Source organism: Candoia aspera, chromosome 2, assembly GCF_035149785.1.
Source record: "Candoia aspera isolate rCanAsp1 chromosome 2, rCanAsp1.hap2, whole genome shotgun sequence".
NCBI classification, from domain to species: Eukaryota; Metazoa; Chordata; class Lepidosauria; order Squamata; family Boidae; genus Candoia; species Candoia aspera.
The window spans coordinates 115,527,127-115,548,913 of NC_086154.1; the positions used below are offsets into that span (position 1 = coordinate 115,527,127).

The 21,787-nt window shown below is 38.0% G+C and overlaps 1 protein-coding gene across 1 annotated transcript in view; it reads left to right on the top strand.

Annotated features, from left to right (window-relative positions):
- Nucleotides 1-21,787, top strand: part of RNF213 (ring finger protein 213) — a 96,467-nt gene that overhangs the window by 54,854 nt on the left and 19,826 nt on the right. The window contains exons 28-48 of the mRNA XM_063292934.1: nucleotides 237-373; nucleotides 686-784; nucleotides 1,117-1,235; nucleotides 2,216-2,350; nucleotides 2,475-2,548; nucleotides 4,082-4,229; nucleotides 5,132-5,267; nucleotides 5,679-5,870; nucleotides 6,431-6,570; nucleotides 7,267-7,421; nucleotides 7,658-7,876; nucleotides 8,917-9,098; nucleotides 9,679-9,799; nucleotides 13,046-13,146; nucleotides 17,588-17,770; nucleotides 17,920-18,077; nucleotides 18,165-18,267; nucleotides 18,541-18,655; nucleotides 20,439-20,659; nucleotides 20,946-21,138; nucleotides 21,558-21,683. Of these exons, the coding sequence (XP_063149004.1) occupies nucleotides 237-373; nucleotides 686-784; nucleotides 1,117-1,235; nucleotides 2,216-2,350; nucleotides 2,475-2,548; nucleotides 4,082-4,229; nucleotides 5,132-5,267; nucleotides 5,679-5,870; nucleotides 6,431-6,570; nucleotides 7,267-7,421; nucleotides 7,658-7,876; nucleotides 8,917-9,098; nucleotides 9,679-9,799; nucleotides 13,046-13,146; nucleotides 17,588-17,770; nucleotides 17,920-18,077; nucleotides 18,165-18,267; nucleotides 18,541-18,655; nucleotides 20,439-20,659; nucleotides 20,946-21,138; nucleotides 21,558-21,683 (3,057 nt within the window). The remainder of the gene's footprint in view (nucleotides 1-236; nucleotides 374-685; nucleotides 785-1,116; nucleotides 1,236-2,215; nucleotides 2,351-2,474; nucleotides 2,549-4,081; nucleotides 4,230-5,131; nucleotides 5,268-5,678; nucleotides 5,871-6,430; nucleotides 6,571-7,266; nucleotides 7,422-7,657; nucleotides 7,877-8,916; nucleotides 9,099-9,678; nucleotides 9,800-13,045; nucleotides 13,147-17,587; nucleotides 17,771-17,919; nucleotides 18,078-18,164; nucleotides 18,268-18,540; nucleotides 18,656-20,438; nucleotides 20,660-20,945; nucleotides 21,139-21,557; nucleotides 21,684-21,787) is intronic.

A 21,787-nucleotide genomic window follows, 5' to 3' on the forward strand; every position in this document is an offset into this window, starting at 1 on the left:
AGGTCTGTATAGCAAAGGAAGGCTGAAGTCAGATCACAAGCACAGCTGAGGTTTTACTTGGCAACTGCTTCACTTAACGACCAAGTTGGCAGTCACAATTGTGGTCACTAAATGAGAACTATCTGCATGTGTGTGGGAAGGGAAAGAAAGTCTTTCCCTTTGGATAATGAAAACCTGATGTCTATTCTATGAAAACTTTGTTAACATGACAGAAAAACCTGCCTTGACTATTCTAGATTACAACCTTCTCCAGGCTCCTGACTGCAGCAGACACAGAGATTTTGGAGGCAGAAGTGCAGCATAATGCAGACAGCCTGAGAGTTTTGTTCCTGCAGCAATTTGACACAGAAGACTCATTTTTAAAAGAGATTCGGTGAGTTTTCATTGTCTAAACAGGTTACAGAATAATACATATTTGCATGTTCCTTGCTTTATATGTCTTAGATTACTTTTTTGAAGTGGCATAGAAGTGCTTGTAATAAAGTAAATGATTAATAGAGTAAATTTGGTATCATGGAGTAGTTTTATAACTGAACTGAAGTGGAGGATTGTAGTGCATTTATGTTGTTCAAACTGCTGGAGTTTTTGGAGAGGTAACATTGTTTTAAACAGGGGTCTGGATGTGAGTGATCCATTCTTTCTGCAACAAAGTAAAGCCCATTTAAACATTTATGTCCTTTCTCAGGAATTTTCTTGGTGGGAGGACACATGGGAGTAAAATCCTCATTATTCAAACTGATTTTGAAAACGGATCTCTCAGTGCCCAGCTCATTGCCTCAGCCAAGTAAGTTGCCTGTTAGATAAACCTATTAGATAAATAATACTGAGCATATAATTAATAGTTGCTATAATGTATGTATTTATTTAACAGTATTCATAAACTAGCCAAGTTCATAGGAGACTTTTACATAGTCCGATAAACAGTCCAGGCAAATAGTGAAAATGCTAATTTCGTATAATGCTATGTGGACCTATTGGTCATCTTAATACCATATATCAGAACGGGGTGGAGAATAAGCTTTATCGGTATTGAAGTAATGGGAGATATTGGGCAGGTGAATAAGGGCTTTGCTTTAACTTCGCAAAAGAGTGACACCTGTTTCTCTTCCCTTGCAGGTATTCAACTGTTAATGAAGTCAACAAAATACAGGAGAATCAAAGCAGGGTGTTTGTATTTTTCATCACTAAGCTGCCACGAATTGAAGGAGGAAGCTCCTACATAGGATTTCATGGAGGTAGGTTGACTTATGTACAAGAACACAGAATAACAAGGAGACTGGAGATCTAAAGGTGCTGCTGTGGCTTCAGGAATGTTTCCTTCTTCCTCTCACAAATGGTCCCAGCAATGCGATTTACAAATTACTGCAATATAGAAAGAGGCGTGCTTCTAATACAAGGCTACAAATAAGATGAAAAATTTATTATGCCATTTATGCCAGAAAAACTTTGCAAATGTTCTTGTATAGCATTCATAAATATATCTGTTTCATTGTCCACGTGTATTAGAAAAACAATCTGAGCAGCTGTGTAAATACAACAAGGTATGGAGCTTGTTAGTTTCATTTATATTCTTACACATCCTTTATTATTTATTACAGAGATTCCTGTGCCAAACTATTCACTTATACCTTACTGTACCTTTCTAGCCTAATGTCCATCACATTGTATCCATTGTCTTTTGTTTTTTAGCTTGTACTTTAAGACAAAAATCATAGATATGCTTAAAAAAAAATCAGGATTTTGTGTATAAAACTGAAGTTAAATACTTTGACCTGGGCAAATATTATTGGAATATATAAAACTTAATTTTAGAGAGACCTTCCACTTCGTGTCACTATAAATGCAAAATCTATTTTTCCATTGTCTTTTTTTAATAGAAACTCAAATGTGTAGTAAAAATAGTATACCCCTTCAAACTCTTGTTTTTATAACAGCATTTTTTTTTCTTTCCCTGACTTCTCCATAATTTCTTCAGAAGCTAATATACAGTATTTGTTTCCCATAATCCTGTCCTTTGGGCCTTCCACCTTTTCTGAGACATGTGGTTGGCCAAACTGAAAGGGAACTTAATAACTATGAGGGCCTTGCAGTTACGTGGCAGAAGATATATTATTGTTACTGTCTACCGCTCTCTATGTTAGGTTAAGTTGTTTTCCTTGAAAACTATTAATGGGAATGCAAGTGGCAGCCATGAAATATCATCTGTTGCTTTTAGGGCTGTGGCAGTCTGTACATATTGATGATCTGAGGACATCCAAGGATATGGTCTCTGATATAACATCCCTCAGAAGCATCACCATTAGCCAGCTGTTTTGTGAAGATAAGGGAGAATCTGCAGAGAATCCTGAATGTAAGCATTTCAGCTACGTGTTTTATGTAGTGTTAAATTCCAACAGCTTGTAGTAATTTCCACCATCACTTTTAGAATCAAGTTGCATTCCTGTATGAGATTTTCTTTACCATTTTAACTGCAGTGACAGAGGAAGCAGAAGAAATAGAGGAGGAGATGGAGATGGAGGGATCACCAATATCCAAACCAGAAATACTTGTAAGTCCTAATATAAGTCCTAATATTCAGTTCGATTGCTTCCCATTGATGCAAGGGCAAATCATTCCAAAGGTGTGCATTTTTTTCTTTGTAACAACTTGCTTTCTTTATTCAATGGAATCAGATTATAGAAATAACATGACACATATTCATATCTAGGTATTTATGATTATCTATGCTAGCCTTGGTATGATTCACACATTGCCCTTTTAAAGGAACATACATAATTTGAGCAGGATTCCTATTTGTGATCATGCCATTAGCTGCTATTTATGATCTTTATGATAGCTCTGTTAGCTACTGTTTCAGAAGACTATATAGATGGGCATAACGTATCTCCTTTCAGTTATGCAAACATGTTTTTGAAATCTCTGTAGCTGGCTGCCTACCTGCCTGGTTCCCAGCACCACAGTGTTTTTGTTTTACTCAGGCTGCTTATCCAGGCAGGATCTCCTTTTTATCTGGGTATCTGTGTGATTGTTTCTTCCCCTGCTCCCAGGCCCTTGGGTGAATCCAAGAGTGGGCATCTTAAGGTACCAGAGTCCCATGTGGCCCTCAAACTTTGTTTTTTGCTGAAGTTGATGAAAAAAGGGTGACATAATCTCCTCCTGTGACATAGTAGAAGAGAAAAAGTAGTGGTTTACAAAAAAATCGGATTTGAAACAACTGTTCTGATCCTAGTGGATCTGTTGAAATGCTGGTCTGACCATATGAGAACCGTCCTGGACACAAAATAGCTGTTTCAAGCTTGGAATACTCTTTTTGAACTTGAAAGGGCTGTTTTGTACTTAGAACTCTTCCATCTGTGGTTGGAACAGCATTGTTCTGGCAAGATTGGGACAACCTATTTCAAGTTCGGAAGTATTTCAGATTTTTTGCACTGCTAGTAAAAAACTTGACATGTAAGCCCTAGTAAAACACAGCATAGTTAAAACAGTTTGGTCTAGTGGTTAAGGCAATGGGCTAGAAACTGAGAGTCTGTGAGTTCTAGTCCCGCCTTAGGCATGAAAGCCGGCTGGGTGACCTTGGGCCAGTCCCTCTCTCTCAGCCCAAGAGCCAATCAGGCATGATATGAGAGTTCTAGTCCCGCCTTAGGCATGAAAGCCGGCTTGGTGGCCTTGGGCCAGTCACTCTCTCTCAGCCCAACTCTCCTCACAGTGTGCTTGTTGTTGGGAAAATAGGAGGAGGAAGGAGTATTAGGTATGTTCATTGCCTTGAGTTATTTATAAAAATAATAAAGGCGGATAGGAAAAATCAATTTAAAAAAATTTTAAAAATAAACCAAAAAAACAAAACAAACACCAAATAAAATCCTTAGGAACTTCCTCTCAAGGAAAGTCATGGCCCTGGACATGCATCATCATCACTGCTTTCTAAAGTATTGTGATACCCAACTATCAAAAGGCTCTCCAGTTGAGTTTAATTAGATGCTCACTCCTCCCACATCTCAAGGGATCTAATAGTCATGGTGGAAATTATTGTATGTTATTTCAGGATATGCTAATACATTTTTTTTCTTCTGTGTCTGGAAAGACTAAGATTTTGGACACAACCATACTTTTGAGGAGCTGTGTTCAAAGTGCTGTTGGCATGTTAAGAGACCAAAAGGAAGATGCTGGTCGTAGCACAAAGAGAATTGAAATTCTTCTTAGTCTCCTATCTGAGGAAGATGATTTGAAAGGTATATATATATATATATATGTCCAGAAGGGACATGGTCCTTTGTAAAGTGAAAGATATTTTAATGCAAGTTCCTTATTCCATAATATATGAACTTTCAGGATACTAAATAAACGAAAAGCTTGAAATAAACAGTCAGTTTTTATTTTATAGTTCTTAGGGTGTATTTGCTTTGTCCGTATCTCTGCTTGACTAGACACCATAGAAAATCAAAAGATGAGAGCTTGCCTTCCTTCTGGAGTGCTTTGGAAGTGTCAAAATGTGTAAATATGAAATGGTAAAGTAGATCCTTGTTGTTGTTAACCTGTATCAATCCACTGCAGGATGAGGCTTCTTTATTGAAAATTATGGACCATAATCTACTCCCTTGTCCAATGTGAATTGGCAAGTAGATGCTTTTTACGTCCCAGTCTAGGGTTGAAAGAAAGTGAATGTATAGGAATTCTATAGAATGTATAGGAATCCTGCAAAAGGAGAAGGGTTTCAGCCTCATTGACGGCTACTTAATGACTCCTCTTCTCCGTGTCTAGTATTTTATTTATAGCATACCTTTACCCACACCATTAGCAGTGGTGAGATAAGTGGCATCACTAAGCAGTTAAAGAATAGAGAACAGAGAAAGGGAATAAAGTGACATTTCTCATAATGGGTATGTAGACCTGCAAATAATTCTTCAATAATCTTAAATTGTTGAGGGTAATGGCCAAGTTTGTAAGTCATATAGCTCTTCTTATGGAAACACATTTATGATTTCATTTAGGATCATTAAGTACTTGCAAAAGACCAGGAAATCTTGACTGTTGTTGATACAAAATCTGAGTTACCCATCAGTAGTGTCTTTAATCTTGTTTGAAATTTAGCACTAAAAAGTGTTCAATTAGAATATCCTCTGCTTTTTTCCAGGTTGTTTCCTGAAGATTACAAAGAACCGTCTTTCTTGCCTTTTGAAAAAACAGGAAGAGAATTCTTTCCATGTGAAGGAGTGGGTGCTCCGGGAGGCATCAAACCTCAGTGCCCTCCAGGAAGGAGGAACATTTAGGTACAGCTTGCACTACGTTAGGCTGTGCACCATGCCTTCGGCAGAATCCTGGTATTCCCATGTCAGACAGCTCCAGTGTATAGATTAAGGATTACATTCACGTACTAATCCATTCACTCTCTGGAGCCACTTGCTTTTTTTAACTGGTGGGTCAGGTTGAAATATTACACATAATCCAAATATGCCAGTTTCTGGGAGATTGAGTTTCATTGCAATTTGTCACTTACTGAAGTTTTAGTATTTCTTCAGTCATAAAATATGCATCTGACGTTTTTAAAATTCTCCCTAAAGTACCTTTAATTCGCTATGAGGTTAGCCAAATCAGCTGAAATAAAAAAATGACATTTGGATTTGATTTCTTTATAATATGAAATGCCATTTTGTTTGCTTTTCCTCTCTTGATTTATGTAGGCGCACTCTGTGGAAACGGGTCCAGAGTGCAGTGACTCCACTTTTGGCCTATATGGTATCTATTTTGGACAGAGATTATAATCTGGATTTGCTGGTCGAACCAACTACAGAAGATTGTGTGAAAGCCTTGTGGTTATTCATCTTCAATGAACTGAATCTTCTGGATATCCCTTATGTCATGGGTCAGGGCAGGTAAGCTGCAGGAAAAAGATGGGGATGAGGTTAAGAAACAGATTTGTTGATCACAGAGAGAAGTAAATGGAATTTGAATATGAAGGAATAACTTGACATACAAATATGTCAGTGATGTGCAATACTGCTTTAGCTGTTCATTTTTTAGTGAGCATGGCTTATTAAAAAATAAATTCTGCTTCATAAAGAGTTTGTCACATTTACCACCTCAGCTGAAAGTAGAAAAAAGGTAGAAAAAAAATCTCCCCAATCACCAACATTTTGATGAAAGAGTGAGGCAGGGTGAACAAATACAGAACTTCAGAAGAACAAATCGAAATAGATTTATTTTACGTGATGGCATTCTTGTTATTCAATATATAGATAATAGTGTGTATCAGATACCCCACCATACAGTCATCAATCCATTCAGTGTGTCTATGTTTAAGCTGATCACATTTTTACCTGTACTTGATTGAAATATATCTCATTATATCTTACTTGACTTTTTTTTTTTACATTAACACATTTAAAATAGATTTAAAAGGTATCTGTTCATTTCAACTTTTACCTTTTTTTAGTTCTCAAACAAAACCAATTCAGGTGCAGAATTACATGGAAGAGTCTGCAGGGGCTGGCAATAAAATGCCTTTCAGCTGGAAGATAAAGGATTATTTGGAAGATCTTCGGGTTCAAGCACAATACATCACTAATAATGAAGGTGAGTGCAGGGAGACAGTGAGGACAGGAAGGCCTGGCGCGTGGAGTCACAAGGAGTCGGACACGACTTAACGACTGAACAACAACAAATACAGGGGGAAAGTTAAAATGATGTCCCTTTGCTTGAGAAACTTGGCCAAATTTGGTCATACATCTTCAGTTTATTTGAGAGTGGTAGTATTGAAATACAGTGTATCTTAAACGTATATTCTTTCTGATTTACTGTAGGTGTATACCTTCAATGGCCAAGTCTCATATTTCTGGAACACTGCTTATACAGTAAAGTTATTGTGCCCAAATTCTTCCCCTTTAGCAAATACGTTCTATTCCTTAATAAAGTTCAAGTGTTGGTTATATAAGATGAACCTTTTATTTTGAATTTCCAAATGCTAATAGAGAAAATGGCCAATCATAGACAAAATTGCTGTATATTTGTATTGTATACTTATTCGTTTCCAAAGAAAAATGTTTGTGAAATTAAAATCTCAGATATTTTCCCACATCTGTGGTTCAGTGCTAAATTAAAGCATTTGAGTAATTTATCCAGAAGCTCAGTTAGCACCTATAAACAACAAAATCAAGAAAATTATATTTTTTTATACTAAATGTGTTTTACATGTTAAAGAGGACAGGTGTACTGGTTGACTTTATTTCTGGGGGAGATGCAAAGCAATTTAAATCCCATTTTGTTTTCCAGGCCATGCAGAGAAGTTTCTAGACATCTTTCAGCAGACACCACTGGGGCAACATATGGCTTGCTTCTCAGAGGAAGAAAAGACCATCTTTTTTCACTGTTATGTCAGAGACTTTATTCTCCTGGCAATGGGTGTGACCTCAGAGAGAGATCTAAATGTACGTATTTCAATCCTAGATGGCTAGGGGTTGGGGACACAAAAGCTTGCCTTATGATGCCCAAGAGCTGTGTGCTCTAATATGTGGCTATAAGTGGGTGGGCTTGGCACTTAATTACTACTATATTACATACAGATAAATGTTTCCCATCTCTTTGAAATACAGGTAAATCCTTATGATTGAGCAACTGATTATGAAGAGAATCTCTTTCCAATGTGTTGTTTTTGTATTTGCAGATGTTGCAAGTGGCCCTCTTGTCATGTGTGGAAGAACTGAAGGCCACCTCTTCTAGTACAGAAGCAAGAGTGCCATCCCTTCCTTGGATCCATCTTGGTTACCATCAGTTTAGGAGCCAGCTCCAGAACTTTTCCAGGATTCTTGCTGTGTACCCAGATGTGCTTCATGCTCTTGAACAAACTGAAAAGAAAGGAAGCTGCATTTTGCACAGCCAAATGGTGGGTGGGCTGTAACATTTAATCTTTATAGGAAAACATGACACTTGGGGAGAAAAGGTATTATCTCTTGAGTTCTTAATCAGGAGAAATTAATTTATCTGCAAACAGGCGCTCCATGCATGTTTTAACATGTTTTTATGGGCTGTACTCCTCATGGTGTATTTGCCTTGCAGTGAGAACACATGGATAATCTCCCAAGCAGGGTCAAATAATAGTGGAATTGCTTGTATAAGTGGATATAGAGCATTTACTCTCCCATAAGGTGTGAAAATTAAATTTAAATAAGATATAGGTGATCGATTGCAATATATTGTGATAAAACTACAACAAAAACTCTTCGCTAAATGAATAAAGTAGGCTGAAAACAAGAAGTATAAAGTTAAAATGAAAAGAAGAAAATAAGATTTTAAAAGGAAGACAGTAGAAATGTAAGTCAAAAGTACAGAAATCAAAGGTATGTAAAATAGTGGCCATTAAAACTGGTGGATGGGATAGACAGGAAGAAAGCCACCTGTAATAACTGATGATATTACAGAGGGGAACTACAGATAGTCCTTGTTTGACAACTACAGTTGGGACCAGCAACTCAGTTGTTAAACAAAGCAGTTGCTAATGAAACCATTGACTGTACTTACGATCTTTCTTCAGCTTTACTTTGCTTTACAGACCTGCAAGGGTTGTAAATGAGAGGATTGGTCATAAAGTTACTTTTTCATAATAGTCATAATTGTGAACAGTCGCTAAACAAGGCAGTCACTAACCGAGAACTACTTGTATTTATTTAGGGAACTATTTAGTATTTGATTTTTATACCACAATAATTGTCAGATATTTAGTAAAGTACAAAGCCATGAATACAAGACACTATGATGGAGTGAGGGCATCAAAATCCAAGATAATTTTTCTATTGCTGTACTTTACTAAAGGACGCTTAGATCAGATAACCTTAATGTAATTCTCAGTCTTAACTATAGGATGAATTGTATGTTCTTATGTTACTTGTGTATGGTAAGAGGCTTCTTAATGCCTGTTCGCCATAGGTACTAGATGTGTTTGCTGCACTGGCCTGTACTGAAATGTTGTCATCGACCGTTCTGAAATGGGAAACTCATGCATGGCTCCAGCAGGTGAAGAACCTTCAAATGCCCATTGAACTTGTATGTACAGCAAACTGTAGACAAGGCAGTGGAAGCCAGTGCAACCAAGTACTCCAAGCAGTGAAGTAAGTAAGAATTCCAGGGTGTAGAAATGTTATTTTGTGTCTGCTTTCTGTTGTGGTAAGTATCATTTTACACTTCTTTTTTCTATTGTTGTTAAGTTGCTGGCTTTTTAGGTCAACTTCATAACTGACTTCCTGTGGTAATCACATGCTCTAAATACCTTTAGCTCCTGTTGTCCAAACCTATGTTGCATCTGAATCTATAAAGTTGCAAGTATGTTGGGGGTTACACAGAATGCTACATTTGGCAGTCGTGATTTTTTTGAAACTACGGAGGTTCAAGAGGACAGATGTGTCCTTTAAGCTGCCTGTTGGCAAAAGGCTTCTTCAGAATAATTGTTCCTCTGCCCTGCTGCACTTAGCTACACTTTAAAGGCGACCTGGTCAGTTGTTAATTCCCAAATTAACTCTTTGTTTCCACTCACAGTGGCCTTTGCAAGTGAGTTCATAGGTGTATCTGCCTCTGTAAAAGGCAGTGAGGATCTTTTTATTATATAGTATGAGTCAATTTAATGTGTCTTTCAGTTCAGCTTTTTGATAGTATCCTATTTTCCTTTTATAAATAAGCCATTTTTTTCAACAGGAGACAATGGAATAGGATTTTCTCAGTGTCCCTCTTTGTGGAGCACGTGTTGCTTCCAGCAGAAAGGCTGATTCCAGAACTGCAGGAGGTGGTAAAGAAGTGTATCATGCAACTTGATCGTGTAAGAACTGCAGTCTCATCTGATTGGAAGTATCACTTTTAGCCTTTATTTATTTACTTGTTTAGCTGGTTGTCATCAATACAGCGACTTGTTGTTGTTGTTTTTTAAATCATTTTCTGACCAATGCATACATTTATGACCAAATTTCCTGCCTGACAGCAAAAGCCTTTAGTGTGAAACTGATTAAGGTCTGGTCAGTTTCAGGCAGCAGAGTGATCTGGTTGGATGGTTCTAATCAGGGTAATTAAGGTCACAGAACTGAGCTTGTTAACACGGTGAACATTTTCTAGGGAAGTGCCAGGCTGGGAAAAAGGCAGCTCAGGAGGAGATAACTTGTTTAGGCAATCTCTCCACCCTGTGAGGGGGCAAAAAAAAGGGGGAGGGACAAATAAATTAAAACAGGTCAGGCACAGGACACTGGAGGAGAGAACGTTATCTAAATGAGATGGTAGCAACCAGTGATCTTTGCAGCATCTTCTCTCCTTCCCTCCCTCTCTCTGTGTCATGTGTTAGCAACCATTTCACTTCCAATTTAAGGGCTGAACTGCAGTGACTAAATGAGGAGAGGATGTACAGACTTAACTATTTAAACTTTTGGATTAATTAGTATATGTCCTCAGAATCTACTTTCTGTTCATGACTTGTCAATTGTGGGGAATAGTAGCTATAATTTATGTCCTCCCCCACTCTTACTTTTTCTGCTTTTTCTTAAGCTGTTGCTTCTTCCTCCTTTTCTTTTTCTGATCTTCATTTGCTGAGTTTTACTTCCATAGAGTTGTACATATTTCCAACTGGAATTACTTAGTTACATATTTCACTCTGTCATACAGTACTTATTTCTTGCTTATAATTTCTGAGTTAAATATACCCTGATCAGGGTAACCATGGTTTATACTAAGGAATGTGCCATCTGGTTTGGAGGAAAAACTAAGTGGAGTTTTGGGACCAGTTGGAATTTTGAGAGCTACGTTATGTGGCCAGTCATAAAACACACATTTATTAGATAGCAAATTGGTGAGCAAATTCACCACCCCTGCTTAAATTCCTAAGGTATTGTCTACCACCTCTGCTTATCCAAACAAGCCATGGATTGTTATCACCCAACATTTTATTTTCTCACAGTACCTTTGAAGTCTACTTGGATCACAAAAACATCCTTAAAAATAAAGATGAGCACTGAGGCTGGTGCTTTACAGTGTTAGCTTTCCATTAACTTTTAGTATTAAAACAATATTTTTGTATATAATTTTTATTGAGAATTTTTACATAAATGAAAGACAAATATAAAGTGTAAAGTAAAAGTATAAAGGAGAAAAAAGTAAAAGTAAAAGTATAATGAAGTAAAGTAAAGTATATAGAATAAAAGTATAAAAAAGAGAAAAAAGAAAAAGTGCAAAAAGTGCAAAAAGCAAAATAGAAAGTTAAGGAACAAAAATCAGGGGGAAAAGGGACTTCTGACCTTCTTTTCAACACTTATAAACAAATTCATTATCCTCCTCCCTCTTTGATATTACAAAAATCCCCTTCAGCTTCTTATTTAATCCTTTTTTCAGTTACCAAATCCATTAATCATTACTTCACTTTTTCCCATTTTCAACAAAAAGTCCATAAAAGGTTTCCAGTCTTTATAAAGTATTTATTGTTTTATCCCTGAAAAACAGGTCAGTTTGCCATTTCTGCCATCTTCACAATCCATTCCAATTCATTGTGGGTATTTTGGTATTCCTCCATCATTACACACAGTAGTCTTGCTGCAATTACCATATATAAAATCAGTCTTCCATGAGTCTTTTCTAATTGGCTATCCATAAGTCCCAATAAAAAGAGTTCTGTTTTTTTTTTCCAATATTAATCTTTAAAATTCTTTGTATCATTGTACGTATTTGTATCCAAAATTTTCTAGCTTTTTCGTAAGTCCACCATGCATGGTAAAATGTCCATGTTTTTCATATTCCCAATATTGGCTTCAAGTATCCTTACATCTTTGATAATTTCTCTAGTGTCATATACCAATGGTACATCATTTTATAAAGATTCTCTCTTAAATTATAACACAACGTGAATTTCATTCCATTTACCCACATTCTCTCCCATTTGTCCATCTCTATATTGTAACCAAAATTCCTAGCCCATTTTATCATGTAGTCCTTAACTTGTTCCTCTAACATTTCAAATCTTAACAAAAGTTTATACATTTTTGCAATCACATGCTCATCATTTGTGCATAATTCATTTTCAAATTCCTTCTTATATTGTTCAATTCCAGTTACCTTTTTATCTATATTAAATCTTTCTCTTAATTGTGCATATGACACAATTATATGTATCCCTCTGCAGTCAATCGTTCTCTTGACTTCATCTTAAGTTCTCGCTGTTCCTGTGTTAATAGATCTTGATATGTTAACCACTTCTCTTTGCCTGCTTTTCTTTTGCTGAGACCAATAAAAGGTATTTTCGGGCACAACCTAGGTTTGCATTTGTTCCATACTCTTAATATGACACTTCTCACATAATGATTTTTGATATCTACATTAACTTTTAAGTTTATTGTACTGTAAAAACCCATGCCAACCAAACCTCAAGTTATGTCCTAATTCTAACACTGTCTTACTTCTCAGCAACACCCACTCTTTCATCCAAACCAAACAGCACACTGCAAAATAAAATTTAAAATCAGGTAATTGTAATCCTCTTTCTTTTGGATCTTGGACAATTTTATGTTTAACCCTTTGTTTCTTGCCCTGCCATATAAATCTGGATATTTCTTTTTGCCATTGCTTAAAAGGTACATCATTTTTCAAAACAGGTATTGTTTGAAATAAAAACACAATTCTAGGTAATATATTCATTTTTACCACAGAAATTCTTCCGGACAGTGGTAATTGTAACTTGTCCCATCTTAACAAGTCTTTCTTAATTTCATTCCACACCTTAACATAATTATTTTGAAATAACAAGCAATTAATATTAGTCATGGTAATACCCAGGTATTTTACTTTTTTCTCAATTTGAAAACCAATTTTTACAATAAATTCTTTTTGATCTTCCAACCTCATGTTTTTTGTTAACATCTTCATTTTCTCCTTATTAATTTAAAATTAAAACAATATTTTTAAAATATTTTATATTTAAGTATTTAAAATATTTTTTTAAAATGGTGTGTGAGGGAGTATGTTGGCCCTTCAGTTTCACTTTTGGAAATTGTAATGATAATATTTCTCTCCCCCATCCCCTCTCCTCCCCCAGTGTTTTCAGTGGGATTCTGACATCAAAACTAAGAAAGTATTCACTGCAGTGATGAGCGTGCTACGTCAGTGCAAGGAAGATGCCAGTCAATCATTTTGCAGGTAATGCTTTAGAGATGGGATGATCCATATTGTAAGGATGACTTACGCAGAACTGAAAAAATGTGTAAACTTCAAAAATATCACAAATGTTCTCTTTTCTGTTGGATCTCAACCTGGTATTCCACAGAAAGGTCAAGACCTATAGTAACTCAACCTGGTTTCCAAACTATCTTCGTAGTGAAGGTGGTAAGGGTAGGAACCATTACAAATGAATGGGCCCTTTCTGCCTTTACAGATTTGCGTCTTTACCTTCCACTCTATCTCCTTCTTCCCTGTGCTAGTGGAAAAGGGGCAATGGAGGAAGATAAAGTACTTACACACAGGCCACAAACCTAGGTTCAGAATAAGCACCAACGTTGAACCTGTTTCAACATTCATCACTATGTTAGTCCTTTTCCTGGATGCTTCATATCTCACTGTCACATAATTCAGAAATCTGAATAAAATTAAAGAGGAACTGACTTTTTTTTTTCAAACTAATTTAAACAACCAGAATGTAATGCAGTGGTCTGGCATACAATGAAAGCATTTACAAGAGGATTGTTCATAGGTGAGTAGTAGAGAAAAGAAGGAATACTGAAAAAAGCCCATGGATCACTGCCTTGTCATGGGGAAGGGGCTTGCGTAACTCAATGAAGCCATGAGCTGTGCCGTGCAGGGCCACCCAAGATGGACAGGTCATGGTGGAGAGTTCTGACAAAATGTGGTCCACTGGAGAAGGAAATGGTGACCCACTCCAGTACCCTTGCCAGGAAAACCCCATGAACAGTATCAAAAGGCTAAAAGATACGATGCCGGAAGATGAGCCCCTCAGGTTGGAAGGTGTCCAATATGCTACTGGGGAAGAGTGGAGGGCAATTATGAGTAGCTCCAGAAAGAGCGAAGCGGCTGAGCCAAAGCTGAAGGGATGCTCAGTTGTGGATGTGTCTGGAAGTGAAAGGAAAGTCCAGTGCTGCAAAGAACAATATTACATAGGAACTTGGAATGTAAGATCAATGAATCAAGGTAAGCTGGATGTGGTCAAATATGAGATGGCAAGATTGAACATTAACATCTTGGGGAATCAGTGAATTACAATGAACAGGTATGGGTGAATTTAATTCAGGTGACCATTATATCTACTACTGTGGGCAAGAATCCCTTAGAAGAAATGGAGTGACCCTGATAGTCAATAAAAGAGTGGGAAGAGCAGTACTGGGGTACGGCCTCAAAAACGACAGAATGATCTCAGTTCAAATCCAAGGCAAACCATTCAACATCACAGTAATCCAAGTCTGTGCCCCAACCACTGATGCCGAAGAAGCTGAAGTTGACCGGTTCTATGAAGACCTACAACACCTTCTAGAACTAACACCAAAAAAAGATGTCCTTTTCATCATAGGGGATTGGAATGCTAAAGCAGGAAGTCAAGAAATAACCGAAATAACCGGCAAGTTTGGACTTGGAGTACAAAATTAAGCAGGGCAAAGGCTGATAAGAGTTTTGTCAAGAGAACACGCTGGTCATAGCAAACACTCTTCCAACAACACAAGAGACGACTCTACACATGGACATCACCAGATGGTCAATACCGAAATCAGATTGATTATGTACTTTGCAGCCAAAGATGGAGAAGCTCTATACAGTCAGTAAAAACAAGACCTAGAGCTGACTGTGGCTCAGATCATGAACTTCTTATTGCAAAATTTAGGCTTAAATTGAAGAACGTAGGGAAAACCACTAGACAATCCAGGTATGACCTAAATCATATCCCTTATGATATACAGTGGAGGTGATGAATAGATTTAAGGGATTAGATCTGGTAGACAGAGTGCCTGAAGAACTATGGACGGAGGCTCGTAACATTGTACAGGACACAGCAACTAAAACCATCCCAAAGAAAAAGAAATGCAAGAAAGCAAAGTGGCTGTCTGATGAGGCTTTACAAATAACTGAGGAAAGAAGGAAAGTGAAAAGCAAGGGAGAAAGGGAAAGATATAACCAACTGAATGCAGATTTCCAGAGAATAGCAAGGAGAGATAAGAAGGCCTTCTTAGATGAGCAATGCAAAGAAATCAAGGAAAACAATAGAATGGGGAAGACTAGAGATCTCTTCAAGAAAATTGGAGATATCAAGGGAACGTTTTGTGCGAAGATGGGCATGATAAAGGACAAAAAAAGGCAGGGACCTAGCAGAAGCAGAAGAGATTTAGAAGAGGTGGCAAGAATACACAGAAGAACTATGCAAGAAAGATCTTAATGTCCCTGATAACCACGATGGTGTGGCCGCTGACCTTGAGCCGGACATCCTAGAGAGTGAAGTCAAGTGGGCCTTAGGAAGCATTACTAACAACAAAGCTAGCGGAGATGACCGTATTCCAGCTGAGCTATTTAAAATCCTAAAAGATGATGCTGTTAAAGTGCTGCACTCAATATGCCAACAAATTTGGAAAACTCAGCAGTAGCCACAGGATTGGAAACGGTCAGTTTATGTTCCAAAGAAGGGCAATGCCAAAGAATGTTCAAACTACCGTACAGTTGTGCTCATTTCACATGCTAGCAAGGTTATGCTCAAAATCCTACAAGCTAGGCTTTAGCAGTATGTGAACCAAGAACTACCAGAAGTACAAGCTGGGTTTCGAAGAGGCAGAGGAACTAGATATCAAATTGCCAACGTTTGCTGGATCATGAAGAAAGCAAGAGAGTTCTAGAAAAACATCTACTTCTGCTTCATTGACTACGCTAAAGCCTTTGATTGTGTGGATCACAACAAACTGGCAATTTCTTAAAGAGATGAGAGTACCAGACCACCTTACCTGTCTCCTGAGAAACCTGTATGCAGGTCAAGAAGCAACCGTTAGGACCTGACATGGGACTACCAATTGGTTCAAAATTGAGAAAGGACTACGACAAGGCTGTATTTCATCACCCTGCTTATTTAACTTACATGCAGAGTACATCATGAGAAATGCTGGGCTGGATGAATCACAAGCTGGAATTAAGATTGCCAGGAGAAGCATCAACAACCTCATATATGCAGACGATACCACCCTAATGTCAGAAAGTGAAGAGGAACTAAAGAGCCTCTTGATGAGGGTGAAAGAGGAGAGTGCAAAAGCTGGCTTGAAACTCAACATTAAAAAAAACTAAGATCATGGCATCTTGTCCCATCACTTCCTGGCAAACAGAAGGGGAAGAAATGGAAGCAGTGACAGATTTTATTTTCTTGGGCTCCAAGATCACCGCAGACGGTGACTGCAGCCATGAAATTAAAAGGCGCCTGCTCCTTGGGAGGAACGCTATGGCAAACCTAGACAGCATCAGAGACATCACCTTGCTGACAAAGGTCCATATAATCAGAGCTATGGTTTTCCCAGTAGTGCTGTATAGCTGTGAGAGTTGGACCATAAGGAAGGCTGAGTGCCGAAGAATTGATGCTTTCGAACTGTGGTTCTGGAGAAGACTCTTGAGAGTCCCTTGGATTGCAAGGAGGTCAAATCAGTTGATCCTAAAGGAAATCAACCCTGACTGTTCATTGGAAGGACAGATACTGAAGCTGAAGCTCAAATACTTTGGCCACCTGATGCGAAGAGAGGACTCACTGGAAAAGACCCTGATGCTGGGAAAGACCGAAGGCAAAAGGAGAAAGGGATGGCAGAGGATGTGATGGTTGGATAGCATAACCGATGCAATGAACATGAATTTGAGTAAATTCTGGGAGACAGTGGAGGACAGGAAGGCCTGGCGTGCTATGGTCCATGGGGTCACAAAGGGTTGGACACGACTTAATGACTGAACAACAACAAAATAAATCAGTTGCATGATTACCTGGAAAGAAAAGGTCAGTTAAGGGTGACTCATGTGCTATTAACTTCAAGATAGGATTATTGCAGTGTACTTTTTCTGTGGCTTTCCTTGAAGATGGTCTGGAAATTGTAACTAAACCAGAATGTAGCAGAGCCTCCCTAAGGTCTGGCATATCTCCATGTTGAAGTAATTTTTCTGGTTGCTGGTGGCTTTGTGGTACCAATTCAAGGTGATCATAACGGTCTTGGTTTAGGGCACGTTAAGTTGAGGAGTCTGCTCCACACTTTTAGATCACCAGTGGAACACTGTTGGTGAGTCTTGGCATAGATTCCTTGAACAGCTGTGATTAATTCTGCTTTTCCTAAGCCAGGGGCTGTGGGGGAAGCGACTGGCACTGAGGTTAAAGCAAGCCCCTCCTTTTGAAGATAGGGCTCAAAACAAACTTACTTGCCAAGGCATTTTAACTGTATTTTTGTTGCTTTTATTATATTTCTGGAAGCAACCTTGAGCTGTGATGGGAGTGGGCAGCATACAAATACTCTAAATGAATAAAAATAGTTGTGGAGGGTAGAACTGTGCTTATCTGTGTTACTTTGTTGTGAACTCTGTAATTAAATGCATATTGCTACTTACATGTTTCCTCTTGAATTCACAGGTTTGGGTTAAGGTCATGCCCAATATGTTTGAACGATCCTAGAGATCCAGTAAACCTTCCTTGTGATCATGTATATTGTTACAATTGTATCAAACAGTGGCTGGTGCCAGGACAGATGATCTGTCCATTTTGCTGTGTCAGTCTACCAGATGATTACAAGCCCATAGTGTCTGAAGAGCTCAGGTAAACCTTGTTCCGGTTCCAGCAGATAATTTTTCTGAGGACTTTCAGTTGCTGCATTGGTTCTGCATTTCTCGGCTTGAACCCGCATGCTATGCAGTGCAAATTCTGCAGTTGACTAGATAAATAATAACGTACCATTTTCTCCACAGCATTGCCATAAAGAAAAATACCAACTTCCGTAAATTATGCAACAGTTTTTTCATAGACCTGGTTTCTACAATGTGTTTCAAAGGCAATAATCCCCCAGAGAAAGCTGTGATTGAAGAGCTGTTCAATCTGATGTTTGTTCACAAGGCAATTTTGAGAGGTATGATCATAACGTCTATCAATAGTGCTCTGTCCTAAAGGGATGCATTGTGCTGTTTCTCCAGACTGATTTGAATTATATCCTTAGGCCCTGAAAGCTGGCATACCAAATCTTTGTCCCCCTTTGATGATGTGGTGGATAAAACTCCTGTAATCCGTTCTGTGGTGTTAAAATTGCTTCTAAAATACAGGTAAGATTTTCAACTGGGATGCATAAATTGGGACAGAGCATTCTACTTCAGAGTTAGCATTGCTGTTGCATAGACCATTTTCATTGTGGGCCTCATTAGGGTTCAGACATCACTTTTTAAAACTTAATTGATTCTTCTCCCTTCCCCTTGTTATACAACCGCAGAAATGCATCCTTATGTCTCTGAGGGTATCTTTTTATTTCCTGAATATCATTAAAAACAATACAAATGCCTACATTGTTTCTGGATAAATGGAGATTTCTCTTTTCATAGCTTCAGTGATGTGAAAGTCTATATACAAGAACATTTATCACAAGTTGTAGCAAGTCACATCATGGACAAGGAAGATAAAATAGAGCTGTACATGCTATTTGTCAATTGCTTTGAGGTAAGTGTCTTTTTCAGATTTCTTTTAGAGGGAAACATGACCAATGAGGACAGTAAGTTGAGGGGAAAGAGTATTATATTTGAATTTTAAAAAAAGTGTGTGGTACTCTCCTTAAAGGAAAAGGTATTACAACCATTTTTGCCTAAATAATTTCTAGTTGTCCTATTTCTGCTGTTTTATGGAGGCTATGGTCCTGTGCACTTCGATTTTCTCAAAAAAAAAAAAAAGTGTATTAAGGACAAACTATTCAGAGACATGGGAGAGATGCTGCTGTTATGCTATCATCTGAAAATGGACAAGATCAGAATCTGCTATAATGTAGTCAAGCCTGGTTCTTAATTGACTTCTATAGATCTAGAGTAAATGGCTGAATTTTTTTTTAAAAAAGTGAATTTTTGTATTTTTCTACAGTCTTTTCATTTTTCAGTTTGGTTTTACATTTACTAAGCTACCATTTGCTGAATCTAGGACAGAAGAAGCAGCTTTTCATGGATCACATAATGGCAGCTTAAATAATGTTTGGTGTAGTGGTTAAGCCATCAGGCTAGGAACTGGGAGACTGTGAGTTCTAGTCCGACCTTAGGCTCAATGCCAGCTGGGTGACCTTGGGCCTGTCACTCACTCTCAGGCCTAGGAAGCAGGCAATGGCAAACCACTTCCAAAATCTTACCAAGAAAACTGCAGGGACTTGTCTAGGCACTCTCAAAGAATTGGACACGATTGAACAGATTTAAAAAAATGTAGATCATTGCAAATGCACATACTTTATTAATTTTACTAATTGGAGATTATCACCATGTTCCTGGTTTTAACAAGCCGAATGATAAACAGTGAGCTGTAGTTTGACTGACAGATTTTTGTTTTTAAATTTTGGAAACATGGCTTAGTTCTTAATACCAAGCCCTCCTGTAGTCCTCCTGTTTCTGAATTTTTTATTTCCCCTGGAATTACCACTTAAGGAATCTTTAAGTTAAGGGCATTCCAGGAAACATAAGACAGAGCGAGTCTCCATTGCTGCCTCCACACAGAATTTCTCTGATAAACTTGGCTATGAGTGCAGCAAGCTTTTTATAAATTTTTTTTATCCTGCCTTTATTATTTCTCTAAATACTGTAACTCAAGGTGGCGAACATACCTAGTACTCCTTCCTCCTATTTTCCCCACAACAATAATCTTGTGAGGTGAGCTGGGCTGAGAGTGTAACTGGCCCAAAGTCACCCAGCCGGCTTTCATGCCTAAGGCGGGACTAGAACTCACAGTCTCCCGGTTTCTAGCCGGGTGCCTTAACCACTGGACCAAACTGGCTCCCTTGATTGTACTTCAGTAATAAGTGCAAAGCTTGGCAGATCAGGGTTGCTAAACCTATACCTACTAGATCTAAAACCTGTCCATCCCCTAATGCATCTACAAAACTAAGGGCCAATACTCACCCTTAAGCTGGAATACGATTTTCCCCTCCATCTGCTTTAAAATGAGGACAGTTGAATGTTGGGGTTGGCAGTGCCTCCACCGTTCCATTGCCTGCTCCCAAAGGGTAGACCTAATTCTTTATTTTGTTGAAAATATTCCAGATATTTTTTTAAAAAATACCACCCCTTAGGAGCTGAGTAAATTCAGTAAACTGTCTAAATTCTCAATCCAGCAGTTTTGGTATTTTGGTATAAAATATTTTATTTTCATAGAGAAGACTTAATGGCTTAATTTGGATGCTTTAATTGGTATAAAATTATTGGAAATTATTGGAAAACAATAATCAAATTGGAAAATACTCTTTTATTTTCAGGATTCAATGTGTGAGAAAACAGGAAATTTCCCCAAGGAAAACAAAACAAGCTGCTTGGCAAAGGATGGGTATTTTCTGGAAAATTATTTTCATCAGTACAACAGCAGCTGTCCAGTCTCCCAAGAATTCACCATTGAGTATTTGCAGGGAGTTGCCAACATCCGTCTGTGCATGGATAGAGCTGCAGAGGTGATCTTTGAACTTCATGAAACTTCAGGCAAGTGGATTATAGTAGCCACGTGGAAATGCTAACTTACCAGAGAACTCTCATGAGCAAGTTCTTATTCATTGTATAACTGATTTATCCTTGGAGTTCTTATTTGAAAAAAACATGTTCCTGCAGGTAGTACGCTACCACTAGAATGTGTCCTTTTCTTGTAAATACAAAACTTTTGCAAGGCAAATTCTCTTTGCAAGGTACGTTCTCCACCCTCTTAGAACTGCTGCTTATTAATACAGTAGTGGTGTTGAGAAATAAATACTAATTTCCCTTCTTTCTGCAGATAGTAGTGAAGAAAAAGAAAAGCAACTCCACCTGAAAAAAGTGGAGCAGTTCTTCTGTCATACTCCAAATAACTGGTATAGAATCTACCTTGTTCGAAAGCTTACTAACAAGTATGGGTTGGAGTTCACACAGAAGCTTTTGAATAACCATCAGTATCACTGGGTATTTCCATCAGAAATAATTAAAGAGCAACAGGTAATTCCGATATATTTCTGTTAACAAGTTCTAAATATTTATTTCTGGAAGATGGCTATGAACAGGAGGGGCTAAATGAATGGGCGTTAGGAGGAATTTTGTAAAAAGATCTGTGTTTTGCTTACCTTGATTAGATTGTCTTGCTGATTGAGATTGGTGGTAAAACAATGGCTGGAGAGGCATCTGTCTAAGGTGACATGGTCAGGCAGTTCTTCTGAATGACCAGTGGATTCATGTGCCTCTTTACTTAATAGATAATATGAAGTTTAACTTTCAGAAGCAGCATCTGCTTCTAGTTGCCCCACTTTCTAAAGAAAGTGTCAGAATCCCATTGACTGTGGTAGGGACAAAGTGAATGAATGAGTGAGTGAATACGCAGCTTTTAAGAAGTTCATTTACTTTGTGTTTTGTGGCCTCAGAGATTCCAAGAGACCAGTTGCATTGATCGATTCCTGGTTTGTGGCAAGAATTACAAAGCCATGCGTGATGCTGTGGGAGAAGGATTGATAAAATGCCAGACAGAGGGCATTGCAGCATTCCTGAAGGTAACTTCCTTCTTTCTGAGCAGCATAGCTCTTCTTGGTTGACGTGAAGAGGGCCTTCTCTGATTTGGTAACAAGCACAAAATACTCAAGGATTTCTTGGATGC